Below are 23,704 nucleotides of genomic sequence, written 5' to 3'. Positions count from 1 at the left end.
CTTGTCTTATGCAAGTCGATCTCTTGACCACTAGCTTGACAATAGACATCAAGATAGGCTTTTAAATGACTAAACTTTTGGAGTTTTTCTTTCGATAACAATAGGAGCAAAAAGTAAACATGAAATAGGAGGTATATGTTTTTTTTTTCTGCACTGTACCCCTTTAGGGAGGATCACATTTTCAACTTCAACAATGATCGAGCTCAATAATTATAAGCAGAGAACCAAAAGGCAATGAGATAGGGGTCCCTTGGCAGATACCTTTAAATGGAACAAAGGATTCTTCATTTCTTTGCTAGTTTTGTTCTAACACTTCACTAAATCCACCCATTTCTTACAGAAATCCATCCTTAACACTTGGCAGAAGAGAGAGTTCATCTTAAAAAGGGAAAAGGAAAAAACCAACCAAAGCTAGTGGAGAGCTGGAAAAGAGACTGCGAAAATACGGACTTTCCCTCCAACCAAGCAGGATCTTCTGGGTAGTTTGGCGTCTCATTGATGGGGTCCATTCTTCCACGTGGGTCAGTACTGCCCCGGCTTAACTCTGCGCCAAATGTGAAGCAGACCGAGCCCAGTTGCCAAAAGGGGTAAAAACCTTAAGGCTAAAGACCATCATTTCAATGTGTAACCGTAGCCTCTTTATCGAGAACGAATTACCGAATAGATACTAAAACTTCGCTTCCCAATTTGATTCCAGGCGGGAATCACTGCAATTCGAAGCTCGTCGTCACCTTGGTAGACTCTGTGAATCCACTTCGTGAAGTTTCTGTCTTTCTATTGCATTGTCAGGTTTCGATTCAAAGGAAAGTTTTTGAATTCACGTTCCTGCCCTAATTCGATTTGGAAGGTGTGGATCTTCCTTTTGTTTAACTTCGTATCTGCTTGATCTTTTGACGGAGAAGGATGACTCTTCCTTGCCGTTTCTTAATTCCTGGGTTTTGTGACTCTAATCGGAGGATAGACTCTGTTAGGGTTCTTAATTCGTAGATCGGCTTACGGTTTTGGCATTTTATTGTAATTGCGAGAAACCAGAAAAGTGTTGATGGGTGCCCTAACAACCAATCGAAAGCGTGGTAATTGGTTCAGCTTAAGTCATGCTTTGTCGCCACTTTCTTCTAAAGATTACGAGGTTTCGCCCGAGCTTCACATCTCGAAGAAACCCAGAATTTCTCCTATACATCTCAGTTCAGAATTATCTTCGCCGCCGAATACTGTGTCTAAAATTTCTCGGTATCCCCGGGAGCTTCCGCGTCTACGAAGAGAAGTTCACGCTCCTTGCCGAAGGTCTAAGTTTGGTCGCCCGGCCAGTTCATTAAGAGATTCCCTCCCTTGGATTGGTCGACTTAGCGAGAATCAGTCAATTGGGAAGATGGGTAATACGCTATTTCGCCAATATGATGCAGCAAAGGCCCTTGCAGTGGGTGCTGTACAGAACTTGGTGAAAGAGAAAGAACCATTGACTGATGAAGAAGCGAAGTGCTCCAAAGATGTGGTTTCTGATGACTCCAGTGTAGAGGTAATCGACGCATTGAATGATCGGCGAGAAGGGTTGTCTGTAGATTCAGACCATACGTCTAAAAGGACCAATTCTGATGTTCTTCCTTGGGATACCCATTCAAAGCTTCCTGCTGCTGGTCAGCAACCGTCGCCTTCTGCGGTGTCCGAACTGACTAAGGTGGACGAAGGGGGGAAGATGATTGCATCTCTGTCTGTAAGTAGTGGAGCAGAGGAGTTGAGGATGCCTCTTCACAAAAAGTTGTTGCTCGAATGTGAAGGGAGACGGAATTCCAAATTGTCTCTCTTGAGTCATATGATCAAGCTTTTTGAGACAAAGTTATCATTCTTGGGGAAGTATTCCGCGAAGAGACCAGTAGAGGTTAATATTTTCATACAGCTATTCACTGAATTATTATCCTCCATTCTCTTGTTTTTCTTGACATTTTGTGTTCCATAATTTTCAGCATGTACCTCGAGAACCTTTTATTCCCCTTTCCCAGGAGGAAGAGGCTGAAGTATCTCGTGCTTTGTCGAGTTCAAGCAGGTATGACATATCATCAAGTTCCACATTTGTTTCCTGTCTGGTGACAAAGATATTTATTATATTTGGTCTCTTACCATGCAGGAGAAGGGTCTTGGTTAGGCATGAAAATTCTAATATAGATATTACAGGAGAAATCTTACAGTGCTTGAGCCCCAATGCCTGGCTAAATGATGAGGTGGGTTTGTTGTTTTGTATGTTCGATCTTGTTGTGTGTCTTTGTGTGCACGTTTGCACCTGTACTAATCTATGATGTCTAGGGTAATGTAAATTAAATATCCTTTCAGAAACTAGCGATTCTGACATTGTGTTTTTTGGCTGTGCATCTTCTTCTTTGATAGGTCATAAACGTTTATCTTGAATTGTTGAAGGAAAGGGAAAAAAGAGAACCAGATAAATTTTTAAAGTGCCATTTTTTCAACACATTCTTCTATAAGAAGGTTAGTTAATTTCTTTAGTAATGTCATCATGTTAGATATTACATGTTGACCTTAGTGTATTATCTATTGGCTTTTCATCTTTTAATGCTTGCTCTATGCCATTGTTTTGTTGATCAACATGTATTTTTTTTCAATATTGAGGGCTTTTAATTCTTATTCTTTATTGACCTCTGGATATCTTCCAACCCGCCTCCCCCTCTCTTTTCAATTGATAAAGCCGTGTGTGGTTGATTTCTTTTCCTCCTTTCTTTGTGTTGTTTTGTTTTCTAGTTGATTGGTGGTACAAATGGTTATGATTTTAGAGCTGTGAGGAGATGGACTACCATGAGGAAGATTGGGTACGGCCTTATTGAATGTGACAAAGTAAGCTAGCTCCTTCTGCGCATGACTCTTTTTCTCTCTTCCCCCCTAATTATATCAAATTGACTTACGGAAATGGGAATGACATTTCATTATGATATTGTTGCTAAAATTCGTCCAGATATTTGTCCCTATCCACAAAAGAGCACACTGGGTCCTGGCTGTTATCAACAAAAAGGATGAAAAAATCCAGTATCTTGATTCATATAAGGGCATGGATCCCCAAGCACTGGAAGTTCTGGTATGTTGGAGTGTTACATTTTATTGAAGCTAAATATATTATTGTTCTTAAAAATGTATGTTGCACACATAGAAATGAGAAGGCTGCTGCTGAAGTTAGTTTTTTAAGAACAATAAAACTGGCCCTATGCATAGATTTTCTATGAATACAATCTCGTTTGTCAATCCTGAATGTAATATTCTGGTTTCTGTGAGTATCTATGCATTTGGTGGCCAATTTTCTTGGTTTGATCAGGTTTGACAGTACTGGGTGGTCCAATAATTTTCTTGGGCATGTTTATTTACCCACTCATTTAAGATGATGGGTTTACAGATGGATAAAAATAAGAGACTGAAATCTTAGCCTCTGTTGGGATTAGATTCCTGATGATTGATATTTTACTTGATTTTCTTGTCAGTAAGACTTAGAAATTGTTTTTCTTTTGCTTGTTCATTTCTTATGTTCTGGTCATGAGTCCCAGTTTAATCTTATGATATTCTTGTCATAAGTTAATTTTACAGCATTTGGCTAATGATAGCAATTGTTTATGGAAGTAATGGAATGTCTAGTATTGCGCCATATCCTCATTTAGTAGTTGGGAAGTCTATCCGTGTGAACCAAGTTTCTTAGTTGTGAAGAAGCAACATATTGAAAGTTTGAAACATTCTACATGCATAGCTTTCTTGTTTTTGGAATTGGTCATTTTATGTATGCCTAATCTCCCATTGGGTTTGTACCATTCTTTACAAAATATGATCTTATCAATAATTTTAATGTTGCAGTCGATTTTGTCAAATGTTCTTAGTCTCTAAGAAATTTTAATTGATCAAATGGTTTTATTTTTATGTGAGACTTATTTTTTCCAATTTGGTAGATCAGGACACCAGATTTCCAACATATTCAAGATTAGTTAATTTTGATTCAATCTGAAGGACTTTTTCGGGTTAACCTTATTTGGTGTGTTGAGCTCGAATTCTATCTAAATTGCTCTAAATGAACATATTTGTTGGATATAAAAACAATCGAATATCTCATGTCACTTTTGGGTTCTAGATTTGTTTTACCATGTTAAGTTTAATAAATAATTAGATTTGAAAAAGCCCCCCCCCCCATTTTGAATGAGAATTTAACCTACAATAAACGTAGTAATTCTTCTTGAATTCAGGGATTGGCTATCTGCTCTTTTGGAATTTGATTTAAAAATAAAATAAAATTTTATAGTGGACATTTGCTTATTTATGGATGTTGGGCACTTGGAGCTTTATGGAGTTATGTTGTCATTTTTGACAATATATTTAGTCGTATTGGTGATGTGACAGTGGTTGTGATGAGTTTTTTTTTTTTGGGTAAACGTGGTTGTGATGAGTTGGAGGAGTAGAAATAGTTATAGTCAACCATAAAATAATAGAAGGCAGTTCATCCCTTTCTTTTTTTAAATAGTTACGAGGTCTCCTTTACTTGTGAAACATCTTGTGAACCTTTAGTAGGTTCTTATACAATATTTGGCACATGCCTAAAGCAGCAGGTGAAGCTATAATGCATTGGAAGTTGCAAAAGCAGAGGTTCACGCAATGGCAATGTGTCTGAAACCAGTTTTGGAAGGTTTATTGATAGTTTTGGGTGAAACACTCTTCATGAAAATTGTAGATGTTTGAGTTGTGGTTCTACTACTACTTTTTTTTTTTCCCTCATGACGTTTGGATAACACATGAAGAGGGTAAGGAATTTTCTGTATGGCCACAGGAAAACAGATTGAAATGGGAGAGTTTAAAGATTTTGGCAAAATTTAAGTAGCTTCTGTTGTTTGTTCTTCACAGAACCTTTTGATTTAGGTTGATCGAGTCACTTAAGGCATTTTGAAATTTGTTTGGGTATTAGTTGGTTATATGAGAAAGTTTCTGGTTTAGGAGTTCTGGTTGGATGTAATAATTTAAATTTGGTATTTTAATTACATTTAGGGATGATTTGGATAAAAGATTTTATTTCAATGGATTTTTGTGAAGGCACACATTCAATAAGACGGAGCAGGGAAATTTTTATCATGGAAGATTCTATTGGTTGAGCACAAAAGGTTTTGCACCACTATGATACTGAATCAAATATCTTTAGTAATTATACAAATGTTTCCAAATTTTTTCTGAAAAAAATTCTAAAACGCCCTTTGATCATGTTGTAGATCATGTTGTAATCGATGATGATTAAACGTGGATTATGCAAGAAAATTAGAGGGAATCACACAAGGATTTGATGACGGAGTTCGATCAATGACCTACGTCTCATGACTCAAGAGAGAAGCCCAATCCACTATAACAGAGGGTAGAGAAACCTTACAAATCTACAAATCTTGTGTACAACGATTACAATCGAAGAAAGCCCTTGTCTAGGCAATTACAACAACACAAACCATGCTTAAATCCATCGATCATACACTGAAAGCCATCATGTTCAAGGAGCGGCAACAGCGGCGGTTCTTGGAGAACCCTTGGTCGTGAGGAGGAAGAAGATTGAACAAAGCATATGAAACCCAACGTTTTACGTTAACCCTAAAAATGACCCGAACTAGAGAATAAATAACAAAGCTTGTATCAAGTCATATGGCGCTAGTTCAATGTGGTTCAAGCAATGCCTTAAGTCACGGTTCAAGTAGACCAAGTGGCTAAAATTACAAATTAGCCCTTAATAATTCTCCCTTTAATCTATAAGGTAGTCCCTCTATCATAGTTCACTGAACTTCAACCGTCATCGCCCAAGTGTACCTGCAAGACAATAAAGAAAACAAAAACAATACCATACAAACACAACATGCAAAATTTTAAAAAGTATAAAACTTGCTGGCACACGATGCAAACAAATGCAACATGTAGAGAATCCCTAAACCACAACTCAAGTGTTCATAACTCTGACTAAAACAACCAAGGATAGCTAATCATGCACAAACAAGGCATACATCTCAAAACTAAAGATAAGCATGAACAAGAGCTGTAAAAAATTGGGCAGCATCTCCCTTGAAAATGCAAGATATGCAAAACCTGGAAAAACAACAAATCCACTAGACACTCACCATAAACTAACAAACCAAAGTTATGTACAACTCCACCCTGCAAAAAGTATATAAAACTAGAAAACAGCATCACCGATTCCTAACAAGTCAAGACAATGCAAGAACTTGGAGAGTGGCAATACATTTGTTCCACAATCTACAGGATTATGCTTAGTACTCACTTTTTCAATCAAAAGTACACCATCAGTTATTTTCTCTCCAAGGAAGAAGTAATGAATATTAATATGTTTGGTTCTGACATGATAAATTGAGTTCTTACACAAGAAAATGACACTTCGATTATCAACAAATACAATAGGCTTATTATTTAAAACAACTGATTCAAATAATAAACCATGTAGCTAGATGCACTCCTTCACACACTTAGATGCAGCAACAAGCTCAGCCTCAGTAGTAGACAACACAACCACAGACTGTTGTTGCACCTTCCAACTAATGCAATTACCAAATTACATAAAGAAATAAGAAAATAATGATTTCCTGTTATCCTTATTACTAGAATAATCATAGTCAGAATACCCTTCAAGAACAAAGTCACTAGGTGAGCTCTTAAACACAAGACCTTTATTAGCAGTATTCCTTAAATACCCCAAGAGCCACGTGAGAGCAAGCTAGTGCTCCTTACCAGGATTGGACATAAAACTACTAAACACACTCATAGCATGAGCAATATCAAGTCTAATACATACCATAAGATACATAAAAGACCCAGAAAAGACTAGAGTAAGGGACTTCAGACATTTCATCTTTTTTAAAATTGGTCTTAGGACAATGATCATTAGAAATTTTAAAGTGTGCAGCCAAAGGAACCTTAACAGATTTAATATTCAACATATTAAACTTCTCGATGACCTTAAGCAGGTATGACCTTTGATAAACATACATAGTCCGCTCTCCTGCATTTCTATAAATCTCAATCCCCAACACTTTCTTGGCTGGTCTAAGCTCTTTTCATTTCAAATTCAGACTTCAACCTGCATTTAATTTCTTAAATAAGACTAGAATCAACACATGCAATTAAAATATCATCCACATAAAGTAGCAAAATTAAAGGAATAGAGTTGGAAATAAGAAAATAGAGGCAACTGTCATAAACACTTTTTTTTAAAACCAATACTCAACACAAATGGGTTAAACCTTTTCTTCCATTGTCTTAGAGCTTGTTTAAGTCCATATAGGGATTTCTTTCGCAAGCAAGCTTTAGTCTCATCACCGGCTACTAAAATGCCTAAAGGGGGTAACATATAAACTTCTCTTATAAATTGCCATGAAGAAAGACAATTTTAACATTATTTGTTTTATTGTCATCTATGCTTGAGCAACCAAGGATAGCAACACCCTTGTAGTCTTATACTTAGTAACTGGGGAAAAGATCTCATTATAATCCATCCTTTCATTTTGGCAAAACCCTGAGCAACAAGTCTAGCTTTCTATTTCTTGGAGTTATTCACCCCATCATCTTTAATTTTAAAGGTCCACTTACAAGGTAACAACTTATGGTCTTTAGGTCTATCAACTAGCTCCCAAACATGATTCTTATTCAATGATTCCAACTCTTCATTTATGGCTTGAATCCTCAAATCCTTATCCTTGGAATCTAAGGCCTCCTTAAAGAAACTAGGTTCATCAAACCCAAATTCAGAATCTGAATCACCAGTCTTAAGGGAAAAATTAACTAAATACCTCTTAGGTGGTCTAATCTCTCTCTTCACTCTATCCTTGGCTAGCTGGTAACTACTCAAATCGGGAACCCCACCCACATCACTGGGTAGAAATCAAAGGAGAGGGAAAGGTCCACCATCGTCAAGCTCCCCAGCCTAAAGTTCATTATCACTATAGTTAGGTTGAGGGGAAGTTATGGGTGCAACAAGTTCATGACCATTAATGGTCTGACCACGATCCAAAGGAATACCTAGTTGCTTTAAGTCAAACCGAGTGAAATCAATGTATCTTTGGTTTGGAGTGTTTAAGACTGGTATTGTCAATAAACATGGAAGGGAATACACTCTCTAAAGAGAACATCCTTACTCACAATGGTCTTCTCCCCAGGTATAGGCCTATCCCACAATTTATAGCCTTTAACTCCCTTAAGGTAACCTAAGAATGTACACTTCCTCCTCCTAGGTTCCAACTTGCCAATGCTTTAATGAGTAAAGACCTCACAACCAAATACCCTAAGGTTTTCCAAATTGGTGGGTTTTTAAGGGTGTTAATCGGGACCGTTTTTTTTTTTTTTTTTTTTCCGGTAATTCGGTACGGTACCAACTTTGAATACCGAAAACTAGAACCGTACCGTACTGAATTTAAACGGTACGGTACGGTTTTCGGTATTAAATCGGTACGGGAAAACGGTTTAAACACGGTATCTAGTGCGATACAAGTTCGGTACGAATGAACTTATGCCACTTTTGTTATTAGTTCATTAAGATCCTAATGAAATTGTGATCAACCAATCGATAAAATTTGAAATTAACAGAGATAAAGCAAGTAAATCTAATTAATAGAGACAAAACAAGTAAATCTAAGAAGAGGAGTGAATGATGAAATGAAAAACTAAAATAGGGAATTATGGATAGGCTAAAGGTAAAGTGTTTTAATTGTAAAATTACAATTTATATCTCTTAATTTGGTACGATACCAATTCGGTACGGTTTCAATATATACTGAAGGATGAATACCTAAAACCGGAACCGTACCGAAGAAATTCGGTTTCGGTATATACCGTACCAAATTTTGAACGGTAAGGTACGGTGCGGTTTTAGATGGCACGGTTCGGTACGGTTAAACGGTTTCGGTACGCAATTGACACCCTTAGGTTTTTCCCCACCGCAGCTCCTTAGGAGTCTTGGAACCTATGGTCACAGAAGGGCATTTATTTATCAAGTAGACAGCTGTAGAGTGTAGACATAGTCTCACCCTAAAACCCCTTGGAAAACCCAAAACTAATAAGCATGCATTTTGCTTTATTTAGGATAATCCTATTCATTTTTTCAGTAATGCCATTTTGTTGTGGAGTAGTTTTTAACTATTCTATGCCTTTAAATACCTTTGTCTTTACAATACCCATTAAATGTTTCATTAACAAATTCCAACCCGTTATCAGTTCTTAATGTTTTGACTTTCTTTCTACTAATGTTTTCGACCAAAGCAACCCATTCCTTAAACCTGACAAAAGTCTCATCCTTGGTCTTCAACAAGAAAACCCAAGTTTTCGTAGAGTAGTCATCAACTAGGGATAAGAAGTAGGAATTACCTCCAAAAGACATGATTGATGCTGTCCCCACAAATCAACATGTAAATACTCCAATATGGCACTAGATATATGGAACCCAATCCCAAAACTCAACCTATGTTGCTTGCCTTGAACACAATACTCACAAAATTCCAAATTTTCAACTTTATCCTTACCAAATAGGCCTTTTTTTTTAAAGTTTGGCATTCCCCCGTTACTAATGTGCCCCAACCTAGAGTGCCACACACTAGTATAGGTAAACTCGCTAGATAAACAAGAAGTACTAGAGACATCATCAATATAAGTATTACTATCTAACACATACAAACAAGACTAAGATTTACCCTTCAAACATGCATGTGAACCTTTACAAATTGTAAGAACACCCCTAGATATATTTGTATCAAACTTGAAACTATCAAGACTGCTTATGGAAATCAAATTCCTTTTTAAATCAGGAATGTATCTAGCATCATGCAATGTGAAAATAGAATTAGTGTGAGTGAACAATTTAATAGTACCAATGCCAATCACATCACAAACACCATTGTTTCCAATCATAACTTCAATGTTGTCTATCTCAGTCAATTATGAAAACCAATGCAAATGAGGGCAAATATAGTAAGTACAACCCGAATCAATAATCTAATCATCATGTCTATTACTATTAGAAATGGTCATCACCTCACAAATATCTTCATATGCATTAGCTTGACCATTACTAGTAGAAGGCATGTTAGAATTAGATGTATCATTTTCCTTTAATTTCCTTTTGTATGCATAACAATTTCTTTTAAAGTGACCTATTTTCTTACAAAAGTAATATTTTTTGGTGCCAGAGTCAGATTTATTATTTCCTATTATTATTCTTGTTGTTATTGGTGTGATTGTCATTCTCCTTACCTTTCCTTTTGGGTTTACCTTATTTATTAGGGCTCATGCCCTTCACAAATAGGTTCTCCCCCCTTTCCAGAAGCCAACAACTCTAACTCTCTATTCTTGACAGCCTCAATACATTGTTCAAGGGTCACATTTTGACATGCATAGTTTATAGAATTCTTAACAACAACACAGTCATTATGAAGGGAATTCAACCATATAGACAAGTCTTGGTCATCTAATTTACTTTCCCCCCTGTGCTAGCCAAATCTTGAACAAACTTGTTAAGCATGTCTAGATTGATAATAGGATCCATTTTGAAGCCATACAACCTTACCTTTAAATAGATCATGTTACCTAATTCTTTTTTCTGGTAAATTTGTTCAAGTTTTGTTCACACTTTAATAGGGGTATTATCTTCGTCAGCAAAGCACCTAATAACACCATTAGTGATGTTCCAAAGTATGCAACCAATTGTATTCTCCATCACCTCAGTTCTCAATGTAGGGTCTATGCTTTCAAAGAAAACATCAGGATCACTAATAGCCCTCAATAATCTTTGTTGGGCCATCAAGGCTCTTATCTTTCTTTTTCAAATGCTAAACTCTACAATTCCATCAAACTTTTCAATATGTACTCTTGAGCTCTTTATTGGAACTCTCAAATCCAAGTACTTAGGTTTTCACCCTGACCTACAGCCAAACTAGAGCTAGTGGAAATCACACTAGGAGGAGTAACCTCCCTAGACAAATCAAACCCCTTCTCGGTCTCCGCTTTTATCTCTTTTAAGCAATAATCTCGTAAAAATTAGAATGTACAGAATAAGCAAATGTATATACTGAATTAGCACAATCTGAAATTATCTAGACAGATTTAAAGCAACAAATTGTTGGCCGAATCGAACAATGTTAACAAACAGCAACCTAATGGGCAAAATTGTTAACAATTGATAACAAAAATATACCAATGAATCATTTTTAGATAATTATAGAGGTAATGGATCTCAAGAACAATGCATACATCATTAGAAGCTATCTTTTATATGCACACACAACCTAGTCGAACTTGATTAATCAAGACTGTTAACCTAATTAGCAAATTAGTGAGGAAAATTGATCAAACAATATGCCAAGAACATCACAGAGATCTTAAATCACCAAATATAGCAATTAAGAATGAAAGCCCCAATTCAATTTCAGATGCCACATGTTGTTACTAGTGATGATTAAACGTGGCTTATGCAAGAAAATTAGAGGGGAACATGCGAGGATTTGATGACAAAGTTTGGTCAATGACCTACGTCTCTGGGGCTCAAGAGAGAAGCCCAACCCACTATAATAGAGGGTAGAGAAACCTTATAAGTCTTGTGTACAATGATTACAATCAAAGAAAGCCCTTGTCTAGGTGATCATAATAGCACAAACCATGTTTAAATCCATCGATCATATGCCGAAAGCCATCGTGTTCAAGAGGCAGCAACAACAAGAGTTCTTGGAGAACCCTAGGTTGTGAGGAAGCAGAAGATCGAACAGAGCAAATGAAAACCTACGTTTTATATTAACCCCGAAAATGAACCGTACCAGAGAACAAATAACAAAGCCTGAGTCACGGTTCAAGTAGACTAAGTTGCTAAAATTATAGATTAGCTTTTAATAGATCAGGTTTTGATAGTCAAACCTTAAGTAGCTGTAACTAATTCGTTTTAAAGGCTCTTTGGACAAAGCCTTTTTTTTTTGGGGTGGGGGAATTGGGTATTTTTTTCAAGAAAAAAGGTTTGGTTAGAATGAAAAGCAGAATATCTAGTTTAGTTAGTCATCATTGGGTAGACGATGAGGTGGTGAAACTTGACGATAAGGAGATTCCTCATAGTGATTCTTTTAGGTATCTATGTTCAATCATAAATAAAAGAGGTGAAATAGAGGATGATGTTTCCCAAAGAATTAAAATAAGGTGGATGAAATGGAGAGGTGTGTCCAGGGTCTTGTGTGATCGATGTATTTCATTAAAACTTAAAGGAAATTTCTATAGGACTGTCGTTCGACCAGCTATGATGTACGGTGTAGAGTGTTGGGCTGCTAAAAAGGACGATATAGATAAACTCAGTGTAGCAGAAATGAGGATGCTAAGATGGATGATTGACAAAACTAGGAAGGATAAGATAAGGAATGATCATATTAGAGTTGGTTTGGGAGTTATTCCCATAAGTGATAAGCTTCAGGAAAGCCATTTGAGGTGGCATGACCAGGTTCAATGGGGACCTATAAATGCTCCCTGTACAAAGAAGTGACATAATCCAAATTGAAGGAACTAGAAGAGCTAGGGGTAGACCTAAGATAACCTTAGAGAAAGAATATGCATAAATTAGGCCTTGTATCTAGCATGACCTCAAACATAACTGATTGGAAGGCAAGAATCCATGTAGCTGATCCCATTTAGTTGGGACAAGGCTTATTCTTGTTGTTGTTGTGGGTACATTTTTCAAGAGGAAGCCATTAAAACTAGTTTCAATGTCATGCGAACATTGGTGGTTAATGAAATTACCGTTTCATGCTCGGTGACTTCGGATTGGAGATTGTTTGAGCAGTGGAGCATATAGAGATGTGAAATCTATTGATTAAAGACATCATGATTGTTGGGATTACTCTTTAAGAGGCAATCTAATTATGGGATACCCTAGTTTTGATGTTTTAGATTCTTTACAATGTTAAAATACCTAGAGATTGTAATTCCAATAAATGGTTAGCTACAAGAAAGTCAACTGAGGCGGCATAGATCACATTTAATGAAGGCCCTTGAATATCCTTGTATAGATTAGTGATTTATCCAAATTGGAAGGAATTAGAAGAGCTAGGGGCAGACCTAAAATAACCTTAGGAGAAGTGGTGAGAAAGGATATGCATGGCTTTGGCCCCATATTTAGTATGGCTTCGGATTGAGTTGATTGGAAGGCAAGATCCATGAAGCCTATCCCATTTAGTTGGGATAATGCTTGTTATTGTTGTTGTGATTCGCCAGCAACCATAGTGGCGTGCATTGACTTCATAACCATCCTTCTATAGGAAATTGTGCCATACATATTTTTTAGACTATAGAGCTTGGTCTAGAAAATTTCACATGGATTTATTTGTAGTAAAACTCACCAGCATTTTTTTGAGTTCATTTTTTGTGCACTGATTTATTATTCGTTGTCACGGAGGATAAATGGAAGAGCCTTTATTTACTGTAGTTGCTTACAAGTGTTCTCTTAATGCTTTTTTAGCAGCTTGAAGCAGTGTCTGGGGCACTATAGGATTCAAAAGTTAAAGGAATGAGATAGAAACTTAATTAGTGGGAATGTCTAAGAAGAATCGTCTGCTCATGTACCTGGATTTCTGTTCAATCTGTGAGTGTGATTTGTATTCTAACCTAGATCTGTTTGGTGCTGGGCCTCACTCTACCCAGCAAATGTACGAATGAAAAACTCCCCTGTGATTCATCTGAATGTTTTTAACATATTCTCGTCTATGGAGTTGGACTGGTTTTCTTAATTTCCTAGGGACAACTTACTGTTTAGTGAAATATATATATATATATATATATATATTAATTTTATTTTATTTTAATTTGGTTATTCTGATTATAGTATCAGAAACTACTGCATTTATTTAAAATGGTGTAATTTATGGTGTAGGCAATTGCATTTCTCAATGTTATATATGATAATTTTGAACTTGTTGACGTCTTGTTTAGTTGTTTGCTAACTGCATTACATGCTAAATATGTGACTTGATGTACGGCAGGCCAGGTACTTTGTAGATGAGGTCAAGGACAAGAGTGGAAAGAATATTGATTTAAGCTCTTGGGAGCTTGAATATGTTGATGAACTTCCTGAACAGCAGAATGGGTAAGTATTTGCACCACATGGTAGATGAATGCTCTTTTGTATTGAAATGAAATTGAGTTAACCATGTAACCACTTAGAAGTTAGAAGTGATATCTTTTTGGCAAATTGAAAGTGATTTTGTTTGGTGGTGTAGCTGCCATAGAATTGAAGACCAAGTACATGATCTTAAGCCGGATTGAAAATGGATAGTGGGGTTTCATCGGGGGGAATTGAGGAATTATGGTTTCTAGGCTTCAGTTCAGGCTGAAACTCGGTTAAAATTGGAATAATTCCGATGGTAGGAAGTAAATCTTTCTTAATTTTAGGGTTTTAAGTGAAAATTAGGAATTTTCAAGAAGCGGTTAATGATGCTGGATGTGGCTGAGAGGGGGATCGAATGCAAATACAGTAGAGAGGATGATATCCTCAAATTTTGGTTGACTTCTGATGGATACGCTGGTTGGAATTTAACACTGCAGGTTCAGAGTTTTAGAGGGAAACTAGGGCTAGATAGATGTTAGATTTGGATGATTGAACATGACAACAAGGAGGAATTGAAGGTAACATCCTATTGGAGGTTGTGACTGAAATCATGAATTAAACTGGTGGCTGAAAGTTCTGGAATTTTGGTTAGAGTGGTTAGGGTTGTGTGAAATTTGACTTAAGCAAATTATAGACGTTTCTAGGGTTTGGATGGAGGGGTTGATGCAGATCCTGCGGCAAATTAGGCTTTTTCCCTGGGAATAGGCCCTAGGGTTGGGTCATATAGGTATTGGGACTTCATTGGATGTGTTTCCTTTGTAATTGGCCTACTTAATGATAAAAAATGCGGGTACATGAGTTGAGTATGAGAATTCCTTAGTCTTGGTTTTTGGTCTAGTCTTTATTAAAGTTGATACATGTTATTTAGCCAAACCTTATTAAAGCTGATGCTTGTATTTAATTACTCCTTATTAAGGCTAATGCATGTTATTTAATTAGTTCTTATTACTAGTTGATGGAGAGTCCTTGTGAGTTTTAAACTATAAAACCCAAGTTCAGGAGTTTGTTTAAAATTCAGTTAAGCTGTAGAGTGCAACTAGGATTCCTATGTTATTAGAAACTAGTATTTGTTAAGGCTATAAATAGCCATCCATTGCATGTAGTAGCTTCACAGTTTAAAGCATTTATAGAATCAGATATTGCAGCCTTTATGTTTGTTGTTCTCACAGAATAACATGCTCCAGCGATGGTAGGTATCTCTAGGTGCTCATGTGAGAGGGTCTTTAGTGAAGTCAAGCTGAGATTCCATTTGTGGCTGTAAATTCAGCTTGCATTAAAATCAGTCCACCTTCTCCACGGTGTTAAACTAGGCTTCTACATCCCTGTAACCATAAGTGGCAGCTTGCATATCCATCCCCCTTCCATCTCACCCTCTTGTTTTATTTTTTTTCCTCGAATTTTCAGACTTTTCTATATGCCCAAATTTCAAGGTCAGATCTACACCAATCTGACCGTTATATCTGTTCCAAACTTTATGAACATTATCCCCAAAACCTAGTGACCTTGTATCCTTGTTGTACTGCATTCTGACTTTCCAATTCCAATATATAAATAGTTTTTGGGTTTCTGTACTCAATAAAAACCCCAAACAGAACTCTCATATTTTCCAATTTAGCCATCCAAACCCTACCAAACTTGGGAAATCATATTGCTGTATCATTACCTACATTGCCTCATTCTAACACCTTTAAGCTTCAGTTCCCTATCTCTGAAATCAACCGTAGTCTAATCTAATAGATGGGGGCCTAAGTAATTGCTTTCAATAATAAGTCCTAGTGAAATTAGGATTTAGAAACTTATGTAGACTCTTAGAACTGAAATAAGACATAAGAAAACACTATTATGCTTGTATAACTTAATCAGTTGGGCAGAATTCACATAATTAGACTATTAAACTAATAAACTAACCTAGCATACTTGGCCTAGATGCTAAGCTTTTGGGCCTTGGGCCCATGACCATACAAATGTATTAAAGGAAGGTCCTACCCCATGTCTATCAACCCTAGGCTGATTTCGAAGGAAAATAGGCCAAAACGTTGTTGGACCTGCGTCATGTCTTAGGTCCATTAATTCGGCCAATTACAAAAGAAACCCATTCAATGGATGTCCAATACCTATATGACCCAACCCCATTCTTAGGAAAAAGAACCTAAACTGGGGGTGAATCTGCACCATAAATTGTACCAAATCTAGTCATTGTAAAACTTAGCATTGAATAAAGAATTGATATCTCTTGTGGGAAATTAGGTCGTGGCCTTCTTGGAAGGCCATGGAAGATTTTCAGATATTCTTGCCATTTACCAGCACCCTCCAGCCGCTTCCCTTTCATCCCTAGCCATTGCAGCCCCTCCTCCCCCCACCCCCCCTCTCTCTCTTGCTCACCTAGGAAACCCCCCCTCCATCGCAGCCCCTATTCCCCTCTCCCCACCCCTGCCAGCACCCTAGGACCCTTCCCCTACACCCTGTGACACACCCCTGCGACTTCCCCACCCTTCTGCTACCCTGTGGCTCCCCCATTCCCTCTCTTTCCTCTATTGGCCCCCTCCCTCCCCCTTTTCTGACTTGCTGCAGATCAGAAAAACAGATAAGAAAGAAGAAAGAAAGAGAAGAAAGATTGCCCCAGATCCATCCAAGAATACAAGAAACCTCCCAACTTTGATCCAACCCTTTCCCATATCCCTAAAATCTTCCCTAAACATTACCCAAAAAAAACCAAATTATCCCTTTCCTTTTCCTACCAATCCTAGGGTAAACTTTTGTCTTTCAGGATCATCTCATGAGAATTTGGTAAAACCCTAACTTTTCCCTACCCATGCATTTGGATTCACTTTATCTCCTTGCAAGTAATGTAGTACTGTATTTGAATGATCAAAACAATAGCCAAATAGGACCTTTCACGGGGAATCAACTTCAGATTTGATAGACTTAAAGTGAAAAATTCAGAAATAATGGAAGGCTGAAAACCGAAGTGGTAGAACAAGGATATTGGTTTAAGAACAAGGACTAACTAGGTCTTCAAAACAGTAGTATGCTATAAAGAAGAATGGATGGAACAATATAAGAGAATTAAGAGAACAATAAGGACAACAAAGTAACATGTAACACCCGGGCTTCTCACCACAAGGTGGATCGATTGGATCAAACACCAACCTTCCTTGATCAAACACAAGGAGTCTTAACACCCGGGCTTCTCACCGCAAGGTGGATCGATTGGATCGAACACCAACCTACCTTGATCAAACACAAGGGTTCTCCCAAGAGGAGGAATGCTAGCAAGCAATTTGATTTCAATTCATAAGTTGTTTCTTCACCTCTTACATAAGTCTCTTTATATAGCATTCTAAAGAGACATAAACACTAATAGTAACATCCAACCACTAGCTAACACCACCTACCTATTAATAACTCAACTACACAACACCACTAGTCAAAACAATAATGGAAACATCCACCTACTACACCCCACTACTAGCTCCTTTTATTGACTTTTCAAAGCTAGACTTGGGCTTAGTTCAAAATATGTGGGCTGGTCTTCTCCCACTAAAGTAATCCAAGCCCATGAAACCATGGGCTCATTTTAACCCACTACAATAGTCATAGCCCATGCAAGCCATGGGCTGTTTTGGATCATATTCTTAGGCTTGGATGGGCTTGACCATTGGGCTTTTCTCTTCCTTGTATATGCTGCCAGTTCTGCATCAGCAAGGCCCTACAAATCATAACTATCCCAACACCAACCCATATAGAGGTTTGATAAAACCCTAGTCATCTCAGTACCAATCAATATCGATCCTAACTTGTCTTTGGGATCCTCCCATAAATTCTTTAGAGATCCACAAACATCCAGACCACCCGGTAAGTTATCCAGAAATTTTGAACCATTTCAAAGTAGACCCAAACCTTCCCTTAGGATTTAGAATCATTTGCTGGAAGATTATGGGCAAGCCCTTAGTTTTAGGGAATTCATCCATGAAACCCTAAAACTAAAATCAGGTTCACGTCAGCCACCCATTAAGGAATAGAACCAATATCCCAGAATGGGACCGATTAACATACTCGTGTAATAAAAAAGAGTAACATGCCAGGATTTCTAGTTACTAAAACACAAAAGGGTGATTAAACACCAAAATAAAATCTGTTATGTCTGAAATGACTTACTAACTGAACCTGACACTAAATTTTGGGACTACATTGTATCAAATTTAATGCTTCCTAGCATCAACTGGAAGAACTGTCTGCTCAAGTCACATGGCCCACACTCTCAGTCCAATCTGTGAAATGTGCAGGACATATTATAGACGGAATATGGATCATAAAGATCATTGGCTCAGTATGGACTTGTTTTAGCTATCTATCGGGCTTAGTTGGGTTGGTTCTTCTCCTGTGCTGCATGTTACCAGATCAAACCACATTGATTGGAAAATGCAAATGCAACCCTGGAAATTGCTCCTACAACTGTTGCATCTTCAACCTGAAAATGAGTTCGAACCTAGCAAATGGTAGCCAACTACAATGAAGCCTCAAGAATAATACTTGAGAGCAAAAACACAATCTATGTACTTAAAATGTGTTGTTCTGATCAGATGGACAAAGTCTCTTGTACACTAAAATCTGGTCAGATGGATTTTAAAGTTTGATCTGCAGACACATTTTGGGTTGACATCCTAGTGTATTGATGGATGTTAACTGCGAACTGATTTGTTTTTGGAGATGTTTGAAATGACTGAGCCTTATTCTTCTGGCTTAAGTTCTTTTTTTTTTCCTCGATAAAAGAAAAAGATTCATTACCTTACTGAAAACACTTACAGATGATGGCTTAAGTTCTTTTTGTTGCACAGTTTTCCATCCTCACTGTGATTTATATAAGAGAATTTGTTGCTTTTCAACAGGTGGGACTGTGGCATGTTCATGATCAAATATATAGACTTCTACAGCAGAGGTCTAAGTCTCCGTTTCAATGAGGTAATTCGCTTTTAATTCCACTTTATCAGACTTGTCCCTATGAAGATTGCAATCCATTCCCTACTGGCCTGGCTTTTGCTCTGGAAAAAGAATCTAGATTGTCCCATAAAATATGGTTTAGAGTAAGGACTTCTGCAATCCAGCTCTGGTTTGGAATGTAATAAACAGCTCGTGGATATGAAACCCATAAATGGAGAACTTTTCTCATAATGTATGCATCCTTTGCATGCTTTTGCACAAACTGTTCCACTTGATAGCCATGAACCGACCTTAAGGTTTCACCATGGTCTGTCCTCATAAGGCATTTTTGAACGTGATACAATAATCTGGGAGACACTTCCCAGCTTAAATTTCAGGTTTCTTTTTTATCTGTTATACATTATGATATCTCAACCAAATATAATTGTCACTGATGGATATCATAGGTTTAATTCATTCCATCAATCAACCATGCCCCAAGCGTTTCCTGGTTATATATGACCAAAGTCATTCCAACCATTCCCAAATATTTTACTTCTTTTCTACAATCAAAATCATCAAACAAATGACAATTAACAAATGCATAATAATTTCATAACTACAATGTGGTCTTCCAAGCAGTTGTACTTTTGAAACAAATGCTTTTTTATTTTCCTCTAGTCAAACATCGAAAGAAAATGTTCTAGATATGTGATACACATAACAGAATAGTAAGGATTAATGGTGTCGATGGTTGGGCATGCAATGCTCAGCCTTCCAGCAATTCCAGCTACCATTTTGTATGTTGAATTTACCTTTGTATGTCACTTTGTAGGAACACATGCCCTATTTCAGGAGGAGGACCGCCAAGGAGATTCTAAGATTGGAAGCTCAGTGAAACATAAGGAGCTAATCTGTTTAATATTCAGGCTTTGCACAAGAAAGAATTTTGTCTACAGCGGAAGTAATTAAAAGATGAACTGGTGTCGCCAATTTGAGAATGCACACCTGTTTTAAAGTACCTGGAAGCCCTTGAGTAGTAGCCATGCAGCTCAAGTCTTCTCAGTCTTCTGATGACAAACTGATTGGTAACCAAAGATGCATTAGTTTCTGTCTTCTAATGAGTTGATTTTGCTTGTTTGTATATGTTGGGGTTGGTTTACTGGTTTTCTTCGTCCCCGCTTTTGCAGGGTCACTGACCCTCCTTACCCTCCTGCTCTCTGTGAATTCTTGCCAATTCTCTGTAGAATTTAGTTTTTTGCCAGATCTCAATTGTACTGGAATATGCTGCTTTTTGAGGAAGTTCAGGAAAGGTTGATGTAAGCATAAAATTTTGCTGCACACAGTTGAATTAATATTATAATTTTTTTTCTTTCTTTTTTGGACATTCAAATGCGGACATCTGAATCCCCAATCCTGCAAATAATGGCAGTTTGTATTAGCTTACTGCCTGTCTTGATGTAATTTTTGAATCATCAAAACATAGATGGGTTCCATTTTGTTTGACGATGCGTGAGGACTGTTTCTTCCCAAACATGAGACACATTCTTTATCTTTGTTGCTTACTGCTTCATAAAGAATATGAATGGAGAAATTGGTTCTTGTTAGGTGAAGTAGAGCATCGATTCTTCCCTGATCCAAGCCTTTGACCTGATGATATACTACACTGCATGATGAGCGCTTGTTGTTGGATCAACAGTCAATTGATGAGCATTCAAGTCTCCAAAGGAACTTCCTAGTTCTCCAATTATGAAGTCTAATTCCTGTATAATAAAATTACTGATTAAAGGAGCTAGGAAAAGAGACGTTAGATTGTTGGGGGCAGGTTTAAAGTATCGGTATCGAGTATCATATTGGTCAGGTGATTTTAAGAGACGTATCGTCCTGTATCGAGTATTGTATCGCTTTGACTAATGTATTTTAGTGTGATTCAATGGAGGGACGTATCGAGATGTATCGTATCGGTTGGGTCAAATATGGATATGTATCGTATAGTATCGTGGGATACTTTAAACCTTGGTTGGGGGACTTCCCTGTTACCCTTGGTTGGATTCTGAATTGGTAAACGATCTAAAATGCTGTTTGGACTTGACTTTTTACATATCTCAAATACACACTTCTGAAGTCACCCACCTTCAAAAGTATTGTGGACCAGGCAATTAGATGCCACTGATATGCATGATCATCTCCAAGACATTGAAACAACTCGCATAGTGATTCATTCACAACTTTGGTTTGATCATCATAGACAGACTGGATGATGAGCACTAAGTGAGTTATTGTACGGAACCCTTAAACATCTACAAAGTAAGCTTAAATGAAACACAAATAAAGTGTCAGAGTACGAATTAATTTTTCTTCCAACTCCTTGGAATCTAAAAATTTCTTTAACAAAATAAGAATTCGTTTGATAACCCACCAGGTGTTTTTGTTTTGAAAAACATTAAAAGTAGTTTGAAGTGTTTCTAAAAACAAAAATACTTTTATAAGCATCTGATAAAAATTGATTTTGGTCCTCTATAGGCAGTAATAGTATTAGAAGGTGTTTTACTGCAATAACTGAAGATAGACAAAATGAAGAACGACGACTTGTTCATAAAGATGGGGCTAGGGTTTTAGTACCAATGTAGAAAAGATGAAGAGTGTTATACCGAAATCTGGCTTAAGCCATCGAACTAGAGTGAACCGTTCGGCTTGGTATATCTAGTCTTACTAGGTTTAAGAAATTGACTAGTAACATGTAGGCATACATTTACTGGGAAGTGACTTATCCAGGGAACTGCCTTCCTGGTGTAGCCACGTGGAAATGTTAACATGACAATGGGAGCACTCAATTGATATCAGAAATGTTACTTCTTGGCGTCAGTGGCAAAATGATGGAGGACAACTTGTTTTTAGCTGCAAGCATGTCAGAGCATTAAATTCATCATTAAATGCTTTGCTCTTATGCTTCAAGTACTTAATGCTTATCTTAAGAACACAAACCCATCCAAATCTTCTTGGGGTTGATTTCTTACGATTTGTCTGGAGCTTAAGAGAGAATTTGTCACATCTGAGTTCCACATTTGACAAGATTACTGGCACATATGGGGGAAGGTGTTTTAAGCTTTAAGCTTCTTCAGCAAGATTTAGACAATGGCTTCTCTAGCAAGATTGATGTCACGACCGTTCTAGGCCTCCATCTCGAATATGCAAATCCAATGATTAAGGTTTGTCTTCTCCATAAAGAACATGAAATTTGTCTATTAAGGACACAAATCAAAGGAGATAGGGGTAAGCCAAGATTACTCTTACATTAACTCTCTTGCAACAACCCAAGAGACTTAGAACTCTTTGAGCATTAACTCATAACAAGGAGGATTTGTGTTATCCGAAATCTGACTAGATCATCTGAGGTGTCTTCCCGTCCTTAAAAGCAGTCACTCTCACCATTCTTCTTGTTTGCAGATAGGTGATTCATGGTTGATTCAGATTATCTTCAAACCAAATTAAGAGATTAAAGATTTTGGAACAAGAAAGAGGAATTTTGTTTACTAGAAGATAAAGAGGATGAAGAATCAAAAAATCCCTATCTGTAGGGTTGGAAGCAGCGAATGATATTGCATTATGAGACGGCTTTAACAAGATTATAATCTTTAGGATGCCAAATTTGATGAAACCCCTTGCTAAAATTATTTCATTTACCCTAGCCTACGTTCAATTTTGGCTTCGAAAAACAGATGCAACAATAATTGCACCAAAAATGTTTCTTGAAGCATAAATTTTCATATATTTTAATTTATGTTGCAAAAATCACTAGAAATAAAATAATTTTATTAAACAATTATTGATTATTTTTTTGGTTTCTTAAAACAAGAAATATGAGAGACCAAGGTTTAAAGTATCCCATGATACCATACGATATTAGCCGATACGTATCCATATTTGGCCAAACCGATAGGATACATTTCTCCATTAAATTACACTAAAATAAATTAGCCAAAGCGATACAATATTCGATATATGACAATACGTCTCTTAAAATCACCTAACCGATACGATATTTGATACCAATACTTTAAACCTTGTGAGAGACTATGTCCCAGTGAATTATCACACGGATCGGATCCTAATTAGCCAATATTTAAGGCATTGGTAGTATTCTTCTTCTTCTTCTTCTTCTGGTATTACATCAATAGTATTCATGACCCAACAACATTTAAGCAATTTAACATCAAAGGTCAACTCAGTAACGACCAACACTGCAACGCCTCCCAGTGGGAGCTCAGGGTACGGTCCTTCCTGATGGTGTATGTCCTAGGGGAAGACTTGAATGCTGCGCATTCCATGCATAACACTATGCTGCCAACATTCGAAATCGAAATCTTGACAACACTGAAATTGAACTCGTATGTCCCGACCCCTACTCCTAGTACATTAATATAAGGTGATTTAGCTTGTCCAATTCCAAAATAACAATTAGGAACGAATTCGGATCATCTCCCCGTCGGGTTAGCACAGACGGATTTACAATCACAAACTACAGTGGGGGCCCACAGGAAAATCAGGATCCATTCTAAGACGAACAAGACTGTCCCCGTTTCGAACCGGCCGATTCCTGACTCATAAAACCCTGCCTCTGTGTATCATATGTAGACGTCAAGACTCAAA

At 37.2% G+C, this 23,704-nt stretch overlaps 1 protein-coding gene across 1 annotated transcript; it reads left to right on the top strand.

Annotated features, from left to right (window-relative positions):
* Positions 1-573: 573 nt before the first annotated feature.
* Positions 574-20,430, top strand: LOC149019703 (ubiquitin-like-specific protease ESD4). Its single transcript, XM_089153674.1, has 9 exons — positions 574-1,876; positions 1,962-2,041; positions 2,123-2,216; positions 2,380-2,478; positions 2,749-2,841; positions 2,960-3,079; positions 14,010-14,113; positions 19,024-19,096; positions 19,890-20,430. The coding sequence occupies exons 1-9, from the start codon at positions 1,043-1,045 to the stop codon at positions 19,950-19,952; spliced, it is 1,560 nt and encodes a 519-aa protein (XP_089009800.1). The 5' UTR covers positions 574-1,042; the 3' UTR covers positions 19,953-20,430.
* The last annotated feature ends 3,274 nt before the right edge of the window (positions 20,431-23,704 follow it).

The sequence above is a fragment of the Hakea prostrata genome, chromosome 4, assembly GCF_041222555.1.
Source record: "Hakea prostrata isolate BN-2017 chromosome 4, UWA_Hpros_2, whole genome shotgun sequence".
NCBI lineage: Eukaryota > Viridiplantae > Streptophyta > Magnoliopsida > Proteales > Proteaceae > Hakea > Hakea prostrata.
The sequence above is the reverse complement of the archived record's forward strand: the minus strand, read 5'-3'. Positions and strand labels throughout refer to the sequence as shown.